General features: G+C 41.0%; 1 protein-coding gene across 2 annotated transcripts; it reads left to right on the top strand.

Annotated features, from left to right (window-relative positions):
* The first annotated feature begins 4,608 nt into the window (after positions 1-4,608).
* LOC5516120 (putative Xaa-Pro dipeptidyl-peptidase) lies at positions 4,609-12,682 on the top strand. Of its 2 annotated transcripts, XM_048726787.1 has the most exons (8): positions 4,609-4,818; positions 5,500-5,718; positions 6,824-7,046; positions 8,137-8,516; positions 9,410-9,844; positions 10,399-10,732; positions 11,196-11,439; positions 12,345-12,682. In XM_048726787.1, exons 1-8 carry the CDS (start codon positions 4,692-4,694, stop codon positions 12,543-12,545), a joined length of 2,163 nt encoding a protein of 720 aa, XP_048582744.1. In that variant the 5' UTR covers positions 4,609-4,691; the 3' UTR covers positions 12,546-12,682. The 2 variants fall into 2 exon arrangements, with proteins under 2 accessions (XP_048582744.1, XP_048582745.1); XM_048726788.1 differs by lacking the exon at positions 4,609-4,818 and having other exon boundaries at positions 5,575-5,795.
* Positions 12,683-12,952: the final 270 nt, after the last annotated feature.

Genomic DNA, 12,952 nt, shown 5'->3' with positions numbered 1-12,952 from the left:
CCTACTGTGTGCGTGTCGTTATGTGCCTACTGTGTGCGTGTCGTTATGTTCTCACTGTGTGCGTGTCGTTATGTGCCTACTGTGTGCGTGTCGTTATGTGCCCACTGTGTGCGTGTCGTTATGTGCCCACTGTGTGCGTGTCGTTATGTGCCTACTGTGTGCGTGTCGTTATGTGCCTACTGTGTCCGTGTCGTTATGTGCCCACTGTGTGCGTGTCGTTATGTGCCCACTGTGTGCGTGTGGTTATGTGCCTACTGTGTGCGTGTGGTTATGTGGCTACTGTGTGCCTGTCGTTATGTGCCTACTGTGTGCCTGTCGTTTTGTGCCCACTGTGTGCGTGTCGTTATGTGCCCACTGTGTGCGTGTCGTTATGTGTCCACTGTGTGCGTGTCGTTATGTGCCTACTGTGTGCCTGTCGTTATGTGCCCACTGTGTGCGTGTCGTTATGTTCCCACTTTGTGCGTGTCGTTATGTGCCCACTGTGTGCGTGTGGTTATGTGCCCACTGTGTGCGTGTCGTTATATGGCTACTGTGTGCCTGTCGTTATGTGCCTACTGTGTGCGTGTCTTTATGTGCCCACTGTGTGCGTGTCGTTATGTTCTCACTGTGTGCGTGTGGTTATGTGCCCACTGTGTGCGTGTCGTTATGTGCCTACTGTGTGCGTGTCGTTATGTGCCTACTGTGTGCGTGTCGTTATGTGTCTACTGTGTGCGTGTCGTTATGTGCCTACTGTGTGCGTGTCGTTATGTGCCCACTGTGTGCGTGTCGTTATGTTCTCACTGTGTGCGTGTGGTTATGTTCTCACTGTGTGCCTGTCGTTATGTGCCTACTGTGTGCGTGTCGTTATGTGCCTACTGTGTGCGTGTCGTTATGTGCCCACTGTGTGCGTGTCGTTATGTGCCTACTGTGTGCGTGTCGTTATGTGTCCACTGTGTGCGTGTCGTTATGTGCCCACTGTCTGCGTGTCGTTATGTGTCCACTGTGTGCGTGTGGTTATGTGCCCACTGTGTGCCTGTCGTTATGTGCCTACTGTGTGCGTGTCGTTATGTGCCCACTGTGTGCCTGTCGTTATGTGCCTACTGTGTGCGTGTCGTTATGTGTCCACTGTGTGCGTGTGGTTATGTGCCTACTGTGTGCGTGTCGTTATGTGCCCACTGTGTGCGTGTGGTTATGTACCCACTGTGTGCGTGTCGCTATGTGCGCACTGTGTGCGTGTCGTTATGTGCGCAGGGTGTGTGTGTGTGTGTTCGTCCGTGTGCGTGTTTGACCCGTTTTTTCTCCATTTGCTCATTCCCTATAATTGTATAAGAACTTGCAAAGTAGAAGCACGAGCTCCGATGGAACCGCATACTAATGATCTTCAATACCAGAATTTCGTCTTTGAATTTTATTGTGCCTCCTCCATCCCCCCTCCCATCCCATCCCATCCCCTCCCCCCCCCTACCCCTGCCACTTTTACGATAGGCCCGCCGCTCCTGTTAGATTACTCCACACTTTCACGCACACATTAGCTTTTCCAACAACTGGATGTCTGTCAAGTTTTTATACAACAAAGGCTGCCGATGCAACCAACACCGAAACTCAATTAGCGTATCCAGCTTCGCATTGTTTATTTGTGTGACGAAAGCAACGATTACGCTTTACAGTTTGATAACAAATTATATCCTAATGCGCGCCTTGTTAGGAAAGCTCATGAAAATGCAGGTCTTCTGAGAGGGTAAAATTATAAATTCTGTTGATTGCCTCAAATTCCAAGTTATTGCATTACATTGAAAAGTGCCTAATACCCTCTTTTTTATATATAAGATTTTTTATGAGAACGTCCAGCCTGAGTTATAACAAATTTTAAGAACATGCCGAGGCTCAAAAAGCATCAAAATATTGCTTACCCCGAGTGTCAGGCCCTTTTGTCGTTCCCTATGATATACCGGCTTTTATTTTTCCTCTCCGACTTTGGAAACACTAAAATTACTGATACTAGGAATAAATATTATTTTGTCAGTGTGATGCTTAGGAGACAATTATCCCTCGCAAAATAAATTTGTTAAGGGGGATTAAGCGATTAAATGAGAACAATTTGTTTATCGATTCCTATAATAAGAAACCAAACAACATTACCAAAAACTGCATCATAATTGTTTCTATATATTTTTGGAGGCCATGTTTGAGAGAAGTTGTTGAGAGGTTTATTTAATATTCTCTAGATGGACTTTGAGCAAGGATGTAGTTTGAATGAGATACTTTCTACAATGTGATGAATACATTTTTGAACCATAAGCTAATATCCTAAAGCTGTTGGGAAACCATTGATATGAATAGAGTGGTTTCAATTATAGTGGTTTTCATAAGCCTGTGCAACAAATTGTAATAGTCAAAGTGTAGTTAGTCATGCGCGGTGGGAAGGACTCTCCAGAAAAGTAGACGGGGGTGATCGCAACATCTTTTAGGGTAAAAAATTTCTACCAACTCCCATCCCTTAGGAGGTGTTGAAGGATTTTTCTGATTTTGCTATCTCTAAGGGTATAAAATTCGACCAACTGCTATTCCTAATGGGTTGTTTAACTTTTTTTTCCGAATCTGTTATCTCTTAGTGTTTAAAAATTGACCAATTGCTATTGCTAAGGGGGTGTTTAAAGTTTTTTTTCTGCTATCTGTTAGGGTTAAAAACTCCTTTGACCACTCCCAGTTTGCTATCACTTAGGGGTAAGAATTTCTGTTGACCACGCCCAAAGTACCATCCGTTAGGTTTAAAATCAATTTTGCCGACAATCACCCCGTATGTTTTTATTGGAGTACCCCCCTCTTGTTAGAGTGCATTAGTGGTAAATACCCTGAAGTGTATTTCACAGGTTTATGAAAACCACGCTAATCTGTGAAACACTAAATTATTATTATTAAAAATGTAGGTTATTATTGGGTTTATTAAAGCACTTTTCTTGTCAATTCTTTTTTCCAACTTGTGATTCGTAGCTTGTTATGTCGACAGTCAGAATCATATGACATATGACGTCATGACCGCAAAAATTCAGTAGCCTTGTTTACTGTTCATTAAATACACCGAGGGGAGTGGAGGGAAGATATTGGGGGGGGGGGGGGGGGGGGGGGGGAGGGGGGGCTTTTAGCCACCAAAAGGAGGGGCGCCGAAAAAAACGGTCCTATAAAGGGGGGGCTCTGAATTTTTTTGGAACCATACTTTTTAGCTTTTAATATTTTACTGATATGATCTAGTCTGTTGCACAAATCCAGATTAAATATTAAGCCTAAGGACAAATGTATTTAATACTTCTTTATAGCTGTCTTTATTAACCATAATATAGATACTTTCAGCTTTCAGTATATAACAGTTGGATTTACAGATACAGTTTATTATCCAGAATAACAGGAACAAATTGAAATAAACTTCTAAACAGTGTTTGTGGTGAAAAGCAAACAACTGATTGAAAAAATCCATGCACCATTCAACATGATTTTACATGCAAAAAAAATGAAGTATGCCTAGAAGAATTACCGCCTTTTGATCGTGAAAGAAAAAAAATCCTGCTGACTTGAATTCACCCCCCTCCCCCTCCCCCCTCCCCCTCCCCAAAAATGTCAGATACTAAGAATGCCTGCATAAGAGATTGTGTGGTGCGCTGCCTTTAAATGGCCTTCTAATCTGTGTCCGAGCTACTCTCTGATGTTTGTATGTCTTTTTTGACGATGATGATGCCTTTGAGTTCGATGCCTTTCTGGCTGAGAGCACATCCATGAGCCTTTGAGCTTCATCTTATCATCAAATGCACTAGCCTCGATTAGATACTTGATCGCCTTTAGGAGAAGCCTTGGTAGCAGTTTAGCTTTCCCGGGTGCTGACCTTTTTTTCAGGCTCTTCTCACATGACGCGATTCGCAAAATCTGTGGTATAGTTGGGAACCAAGTTTATGCGCAAGCTTCTTGGCAGCATTTTTCCTTCTTTTGACTTTCTTCTTTCTTTGCTCCTTTATTCTTTTGGCTACTCTCTTCCCTTGTTCAATTGCAACGCTGTCGCGGTTGAATCCAGCACTTACATATTTAAACGTGTAAGAAATCGCAGAATTAATTGAAATGAGATTCTTCTCAGTGGCATGTATTGATTTGCATGTGTTCATCTATAAACGTAATCTCACTAGCAGATTTCGGGATGTGGTTCACATCATACAAGGCTTGTCTCCTGTTTTGCAGCCGATGTTTAACTTCCTTCACTTTTTCCTCTAGCACCGATTGGATCACCAACTCTGACAAGGAGGGCAACTTCGCAGTATTAATTTTCCAGATTTGAAGCCGTTTTTGTTTATTGAGGTCGTAAGGGGGGGTTCTGAAAGGGGGGACACCAAATTTTAAGGTGTCTTGAGTAAAAATCTTTCCCCCCACCCTCTCGGTGTATTTAATGAACACTCCCTTGCCAATTTCTAGACATAAATGGCTCATCACACTGGTTTTGCAAGATATTTGCCTGGGCAGAGCTCAAGTTCGCTCCTCGTCCCGTTTATGCGCACCCAGCGTACTTTGCGGGCTCTCCCAAATGGTCACTACCGCAAAAGAGCTTTTCTGCGGTATTGAACTTTGGGAGCGCCCGCAAAGTATGCTGGATCCTCGAGCATGCGTCCTGTCAGATTCGCGCAAAACCAAGATAAGGGATAGAGGCACAGGGAACTGATAAAGCACAGCGTATAATGTATGAGGTCAACGAGGTACCGCTTGTATGGATACACCTCAAAGATGGCGTAAGGCTCGCTGCAACCCTTTGGATGCCATTAGTAAGAGATGGAAGCGAGTGCTCTAAGTTTCCAGCTTTACTTGGTAAGTGAGGCTTACTGTAAAGGCCGCATTAACATCGTTAATTCGGCCTAACATGGTTAATAATTCGGCGTCTAAAACCATTTTATACGGCCAGCCGATCCCCGGAAAAATTCGCCTGGTCCAGTCGAATATTACGGTCATAAGTCAGATGGTTTTAGACGCAATTTATCCATGTGCCGTATAAAATGCCTAAGTTATTATAATGATTGCAAATGTAGCAAAACCATTAAAATACCGCTTTAGGACGGCAAGGAAATATTTATTTGAATTAAGAAGTCACGCGAAGCCAGCGGTTTCAAATAACGTTTTGGCTAAACCCTTTCGCCTTTGAGTATAAACAATAATTTTGAACAATGTATAGATTGTGTCGATGTATACTCACAATCTATATTATTCTGTATATTATTCTGTAGATATAGCTAAATTCATTTTTATGGTATTACTTTCACCTTATTTTTATAAGAATCCCCACTTGAAGGAATACCCTTTTACTACTTTTACTGGCTAGAAGTAGGGTAACAGTAATACATAACATGTCAACCAAAGCCTTAGTCTCAGTTATTGTTTTCATTTTAAATTGGAAGGCAAATTATGTGGGAAATGATGAATAAGGCAATTAAAAGGAAAGTTTACCAAATTCAATTTAGAATGTCATGATAGCCATTGTTATTTTTCTTTTAGAATTTCTGCCCTACAATCGACTGGACTGGACTAAAATTCGTGATAACCTGCACTACCCAAAGCTAGCAGCACATGGTTTTGTGGGGGTGAGAGTGGACATGCGTGGCTCTGGAGACTCTGACGGGTTGTATTTTGATGAGTATGTGCGCCAAGAGCAAGAAGACTGCTGTGAAGTAATAGAATGGATCGGTAGACAAGAATGGAGTGATGGATCTGTTGGTATAACTCACAAATTCTTATACTGTTTTGGTTACACCAGGAACTTGGCTCAGGAATCTGGTGTGGACATTGAGTCGGTGGGATAATTGATATTGTTTTCATACTTTGTAATGCTTTTCTTATAATCAACCTGATCTGAATGCACTACTGGAGAGGAACCTGTTATTGTGTGAAACCTTCATGTGAATAAATCTGTGAATTTCACATGTTTATTACAGAAAATCTGTGAATTTTACATTTTTATTACAGATTTTTTTATTACAATTTTTGAGAAAAGATTTCTTGGGGAAGGGTTGGGCTTATAACAGTTATTACAGGCAGCCAAAACAGCAGGACCAGATTTCCAAGTCAGTTATTATGGAACCATACATAGTAGTCATGCAAACTTTGCAGGCAAAAATATGGCACTACATAAGATTCTTTTCATTACTTAGTTATAGGATATAGGCAAAGTAACATTCTTTCCATACAGAAAAAACTTTTTATAATGCTAAAAATTGGGAGATTTGGTGCTCCACACAGGAGAGTGTTAGAAGAGGTAAAAAATCTTGAAACTCCTTTCTAATGCCAGAGAGTTGGCAGCTTTGGGGTTCAAAAACTGACAGAAACCTGTTCACAAGTTTCAGGATGTTTTCACAGGCTCTGAGGTATTTTTAGCATAGCAATGTTTGGGGTGCAGGTGTTTTTAGGGGTATTTTTCTAATTTGCCGACGAGCATACCTATCACCTTTACCCTAAAGAACCCCCCCCCCTCTAGCTAATTTAGTCAAATTCCATTTATCATAGACTTCTTGCTCTCTTAATGTTAAACAAAAATGATCATGACTTCAAAACATAATCGATGCCTTTGTCACCAGCAAAGAGAGTGGGTAGTAAGCAGGGGTGTAAGAAAGGTTTCTCTTTCCCACTTTACATACATAATCTACTTAGTCCTTTATACCAGAACATTTAGAATCAAAATGATTTCTACAGCATCAGAAATGTAGAAATTTGCCCTGGGGAAAAGAGGCACGCTCATAATTTTTTACCGTGTGTTGCCAATTGACAAATTGATCCACTCTGGGTAAGACTTACATATTAAGGCGTTAAATTCTCTTTTTTTCAGGAATGTTGGGCAAGAGTTGGGGAGGATTCAATGCTTTGCAAGTTGCTGCACTCCAGCCTCCTGCCTTAAAAGCCATTATCTCAGTCTACTCCAGTGACGACCGATATGCTGATGATATTCATTATCTTGGTGGCTGTGTTATGGGCAATAGTGGACTGGCCTGGGCATCCATAATGGCTCTGTGGAATGCTAGACCCCCAGATCCACTCTCTGTTGGAAAAAGGTTTGAATGTATTCCTTTTATCTTGGTCATGTAGCTATGGTCTTTTCTTACACCAAGTACTATAATTCTTTTCCATATGATGTTTATAACTTCTCACCTTACTCTAAAAACCCTAGCTGTGTGCCTGTATCTCTCTTATAGCATTTATATACAATCTTCAAGCATGGTTGACTCAGGGGAGGGGCCTCATTATGAGGGGCTCAACAACAGTCCATTATAATTGTCATGCATGACTCGTGGGTATCAGTAATTTAGAGGATATCAGTTAATTAGAAGATTTACAGTAAGCTATCAGAATAATTTTTACCTTATTATGTCTATCTAATCAAATATTCAAAATTTTTCCATTCCCTCCCCTAAGAGAAGGTTACCTCTATTGCCCTCAATTTGCCCCATCAATTTGTTCGCTGTGCTTGTACTTGCGTAACATCTCGTCCGGTAAAGAATTAATCATGATGTGCAGATGACGAACATATTTACCTACTTTTCTATACTTGGGGATTGAGGATTTACAGCAATTGTTTCAATCACGTGAACCTACAGGTAAAAAGGCTTACCTGCCCAACATCCATAAAAAAAGAGAATACACTTTTATATGTTTTCTTGAAAAAGCATCCCCGAAACAGATATAATTTGTTCATTAGCAACACACTTTTCACACCACTGCCCCCCTTTGCTTCAGTTAGAAGGAATAAATTATAGGAACCAATCACTGTTTCCGCCTTCATGTTTGAGTAGCGGACTCCCACTAAAAACTCATGGGTGCCCTACCCACAGGGTACCTGTCACTGCTACTGTGACTGTAGAGGTTGTGTGGGTATAGAGGTCAGACCCTGGTCAGACTCCAGGTAGTTTTGGCTGTTTATAGTGTCTCAATTCTCAGAAGAGTGATCTTTGACCAGGGAGAAGTGAAACCCTCAAAATACCAGCAACTGCTGGGGGTCTAGTCCTACATGGGTTGAATATTATAAACTTTGCCGCCCAATAATACCCCTAAATCCTCAGCTTCCACTAGAATATTTAGGTCAGTTTATAAGTGTTATAAAGACAAGGTCCAAGAAATAACTACTAAAAAACATTCTTCCTTCAGGTGGAAAGAAATGTGGAAGCATCGTCTTCACCACTCTAGCCACCCATGGATGAACACCTGGCTTTCGCACCAGACTCGTGATGACTACTGGAAGCATGCATCCATTTGTGAAGACTTCTCCCAGATCAAGTGCCCAGTGCTCTTGATTGGGGGGTGGGCCGATCTGTACACTAATCCTGTCTTCCGCATGGCCGAGAGCTTAACCTGCCCCTTGAAGGCCATTGTTGGCCCTTGGAGCCACTGCTGGCCCGGCCATGATGTCACACCTGGACCTGCTATCGACCATCTGGAGGTATTTCGTCAGTGGTTTGATTGTCATCTCAAAGGAAAGACCAATGGTGCTATGCAACAGCCTAATCTTAGGATATATATGAAGCAAGGTAAGTTGTTGTGGACGTGCATTTTTGCACGAGGCAAAGATGAAGGATTGCTCAAGACGCGTATGGATTTTTGCACTGTGGTGGATAAAGTCACAAGCAAACATACACAAATAAAGTCGTGATCTTAGACCAGAGTACTGAATATAATACATTTAATCTAGTATTTGATCAAAATACATTACCAGAGTTAATTACTTATTGCCAGCCACAAAACAACGAAGCCTTCCTATGAGAGAGACTCGTAAGTCATAAGCACAGACGGATACTGTATGTTCATAGAGGTCGCTGAAATTTGGCGAGATATTTGGAGCTTTTCAGATCTTTCATAGTCAATTTCTCATCTGAATCCAGGGTTATAAGGGCCTAGAATATTCATTTAAACACTGATGTGTTTGCAAATACGTCGTTAATACCAGATAATGTTATTTTGGCGGGAAATCGAGGCTTTTTAGGTCGGAGTTTGAAATTTAGGCTCGTTTTGAAAAGCTTAACACCATGTGATGCGGTAATGTGGTAAAGTAAAAGTTGCAAAAAAGAAACATGCAAGACAGCGGTATAGAAAAGACTGACACTCCAAACCCCAGCAATTTTCCAACTACCTTTATAACTAGGCGGTTTCCGTCACGTTCTGATGCACAATCCAGCATAATCTTGGCCACGCTGATTGGCTAGTGGATTTCATGTTAATCAGTACGTGTCACGCATCCTCATTGGCTTACTGTCTAAAACCGCCAAGTTGGCCACAGTATCGCACCATTTCCATTGAGGTGGATAGTGGCGAAATATCTATCGAAAGCCACTATCCGCCGAAATTTTTTCGAGTTTGATATACTAATAATATTAATCGCTATTGGGATAACCGTGATAGCCATATTCTGTTTTATTCTATCCAGGAGTGAAAATGCCCCAGAATCTTTCTGACGTGAAAGACTGGCCCGGTGAATGGATCTGTGAAGAGCAGTGGCCGTCCACAAACAATGTCTGTCACCTCTACTCCTTATGCCAAAAATCAGAGAAACTTGTACAGACAACAAGTACACAGGAATCGCGGGATCCCTCCCAAAGGACCCGCAGCATTCAAAGTGATCCCGCGTGTGGAATTAATGGTGGCTATAACATGGCTTCAAGTTCTTTAGACATGCCAACTGACCAATCACATGACGACGGACTCTCCCTCCGTTGGGATTCCTGTGCACTCGAGCATGATGTCTCTGTGCTTGGTTTCCCTGAGGTGGAGTTCGAGTTGAGTAGTGATCAACCCCAAGCGCAGATTGCTGTTCGCTTGTGTGATGTCTTTCCTGATGGAAGTTCAACGCTCATTTCAAGAGGTAAGACACCATACACGATGTAAGATTTCTATTTTATTTTTTTTCACGTTAGTTTTTTTTTTTTGCTTATGGTGCGATGTACATTTCCATCTTCACTATGACAACGTTTTCAGAAATGAAAGATCTAAGTTTATTCTTTATTTTCCGCATTAAATATCGCGATGGCCCCCAAACTAGCCGATTGATATGGGTGTGTTCTCAGACTTTATGATTTTGCTGGGGTTGCATAATCGCGGCCAACAGAGACTCAGAGACTATGCGAACATTAAAGCCGCATTGTCACCAGTTTACTTCCGACGGAAACCTCAACCGTTAAAGGACAAAAGAATCTATTAAAATCCGAGATATTAAACAGGCCATCCGCGCTAAATTATCAATCTCATCCTCAAAGAAACTTTCAATAAACACACTGCTTTCAATATTTTGAAATATTTTTCGCGTTTTCCGTTAAAAATCATCGGAGATAGTTACGTAATCGACCGGAAGTAAACTGGTGACAATGCGGCTTTAAGAGAACCAAACTCGTTTGTCACTGACTCTACACTCGTTACCAGGTATTCTCAATCTGACTCACCGAGAAGGTCATGGACCCGAATCCGTCAAGGACCTAGAACCTGGAAAACTGTACACCATCAAAGTCCAGCTCGACGCAACTGGTTATGTGGTACAGCAAGGCAACACCTTGCGCCTGGCAGTATCCCCCTCATACTTCCCCGTGGTTTGGCCCTCTCCGACCCCCACCACCCTCAACATACATTATGGGGTTCTGCGTCTTCCGGTTCGAGAAGCCAGCTGCGAATCAAGGAAGGTGGATTACAGTCCTCTTCCTTTGTGTGATGGGGTGGAAGACGCAAGGGTGACCGTGCTGACAGCTGGACACTCTGAGAGGTAGGCCTAAAGAAATAGTTCGGGGTACTACCATAAACATGGCGCGGATGGGATGATGGCATTCTTTTAGGTATTCGACATTAAAATGGATTCTAGGTTGTAGGCGATGTAGGAAGGATAATAAAAAGCAAAATAATATGCGGGTGTACATAACACTGACGGAGAAGTAAAGACAGGCGGAGAGATAGAAAGACAGGCAGTCGCACTCAGTTTAACAAACGTAGTTCAACAATGGTTAATGATGATGATATTATTTCTGCCGTTGTTCATGCTGATGACGATAATTGCGATGATAATGATGTTGATGATGATAATGATGACAATGCTAATGATGATGTTGATTATAATCATGATGATGATAACAATGGCGATTATGATGATATGAAGATGATGATGGTAATAATACTAAAAATTATGATGTTTTTTGCGAAGATTTCAACGATGAAAATGCTTATGCATTCAGGGCTATAGAGTTCGATGACGAGAGTAAGTTACCAAAGTTTACAGTGATCGAAAACTCCGGCCAAGTTTACTTCCACGACACAGGCACGCTTAGAGAGGAGACTAGTACCGAAATCCATACGATGAGTCGTGCAACATCTGGCCGAAATCCTGAGCCCACGATCACCATCACAAAACAGCTGAAGTTGAGAAAACTGAAAAGCCCAGATAGCAAGAATTATCAAGCGTTGCTCTTTGATCGTAAGGTAAGCTTAAAATATATCCTTATCACAAATATCAATTGTCCACTATATTTATACAGTAACTAATTGATTGACAGGCTCTACCAAAGGATGAGTTAAAAAGGTCGGAATTGTTGACAAGGGTAAAATACCAAAAATTGCAATAAAGGTTGTTGCCGGCTTTTTTTGCAAAATACCAAAAAATGCAATAAAGCTTGTTGCTGGCTTTTTTGCAAAATACAAAAATTGCAATAAAGGTTGTTGTTGGCTTTTTTGCAAAATACCAAAAATTGCAATAAAGGTTGTTGCCGGCTTTTTTTGCAAAATACCAAAAAAGGCAATAAAGCTTGTTGCTGGCTTTTTTGCAAAATACCAAAAATTGCAATAAAGCTTGTTGCTGGCTTTTTTGCAAAATACCAAAAATTGCAATAAAGGTTGTTGTTGGCTTTTTTGCAAAATACCAAAAAATGCAATAAAGCTTGTTGCTGGCTTCTTTGCAAACTACCAAAAATTGCAATAAAGGTTGTTGCGGCTTTTTTGCAAAATACCAAAAATTGCAATAAGGGTTGTTGTTGGCTTATTTGTCTATGGCAAAAAGTCGCGATGACCAAACAAATTATACATAAAAGGGAATTCTTGACATCACGTAAAACTTTTTTTAAAAATTTTGTAACAAAATTTGGAATACAATTGACGCACTCCGCTAACAATTTGTTGAATATTGACGCAATGTTCTAACAGGAAAATTCAAGTTATATTAAAAATTACCTTACTAAGAAGTGCGTCAGATATCATAGCATAGTTTCTTATAAAAACTGCGTCAGTTATTAAAAAAAGCGGCAATTGATAGTTGATAGAGACCTTATCAATTTTGATTCAACAACCTGTCTTTCGTGAGGATGCTAAAGAATGATCTATTTCGTCTGCAGTATATCGATGGTACCGACAATGCCAACAGAATAAACGAACAAGAATTCTTGGAATGGAACATACGCATTACCCACGAAAGCAAAATGTGGAGCGACGAGACAGATTTCTATGTGCGCAACAAGCTGGAGTGCTACCATTGGAACGAGCATGTATTTAACCAAACTTGGTTGAAAACCGTGAAGAGACCATGTTTGAAATGATGGTTATGGTAATTATTTTACTTCTTTATATGAAATTTTGCATCATTTTAAATTTGCGATTGTCAAAACGATGCAAAAATCTTTATAATGTTGATGCTGACGAAAATGGTGCGTCTTAATGATAACGATCTGATGATGATGTGAATGTTGTGGTTGTTGTTGTTGATAATGATGATGTGGTTGTTGTTGCTGATGATGATGTGGTTGTTGATGATGATGATGATGTGGTTGTTGTTGATGATGATAATGTGATTGTTGATGATGATGATGTGGTTGTTGTTGATGATGATGATGTGGTTGTTGTTGTTGCTGATGATGTGGTTGTTGTTGATGATGATGTGGTTGTTGATGATGATGATGTGGTTGTTGTTGATGATGATGATGTGATTGTTGTTGATGATGATGTG

Source organism: Nematostella vectensis, chromosome 4, assembly GCF_932526225.1.
Source record: "Nematostella vectensis chromosome 4, jaNemVect1.1, whole genome shotgun sequence".
In the NCBI taxonomy this organism is placed as follows: Eukaryota; Metazoa; Cnidaria; class Anthozoa; order Actiniaria; family Edwardsiidae; genus Nematostella; species Nematostella vectensis.
This window is presented reverse-complemented; position numbering and strand designations above follow the sequence as displayed.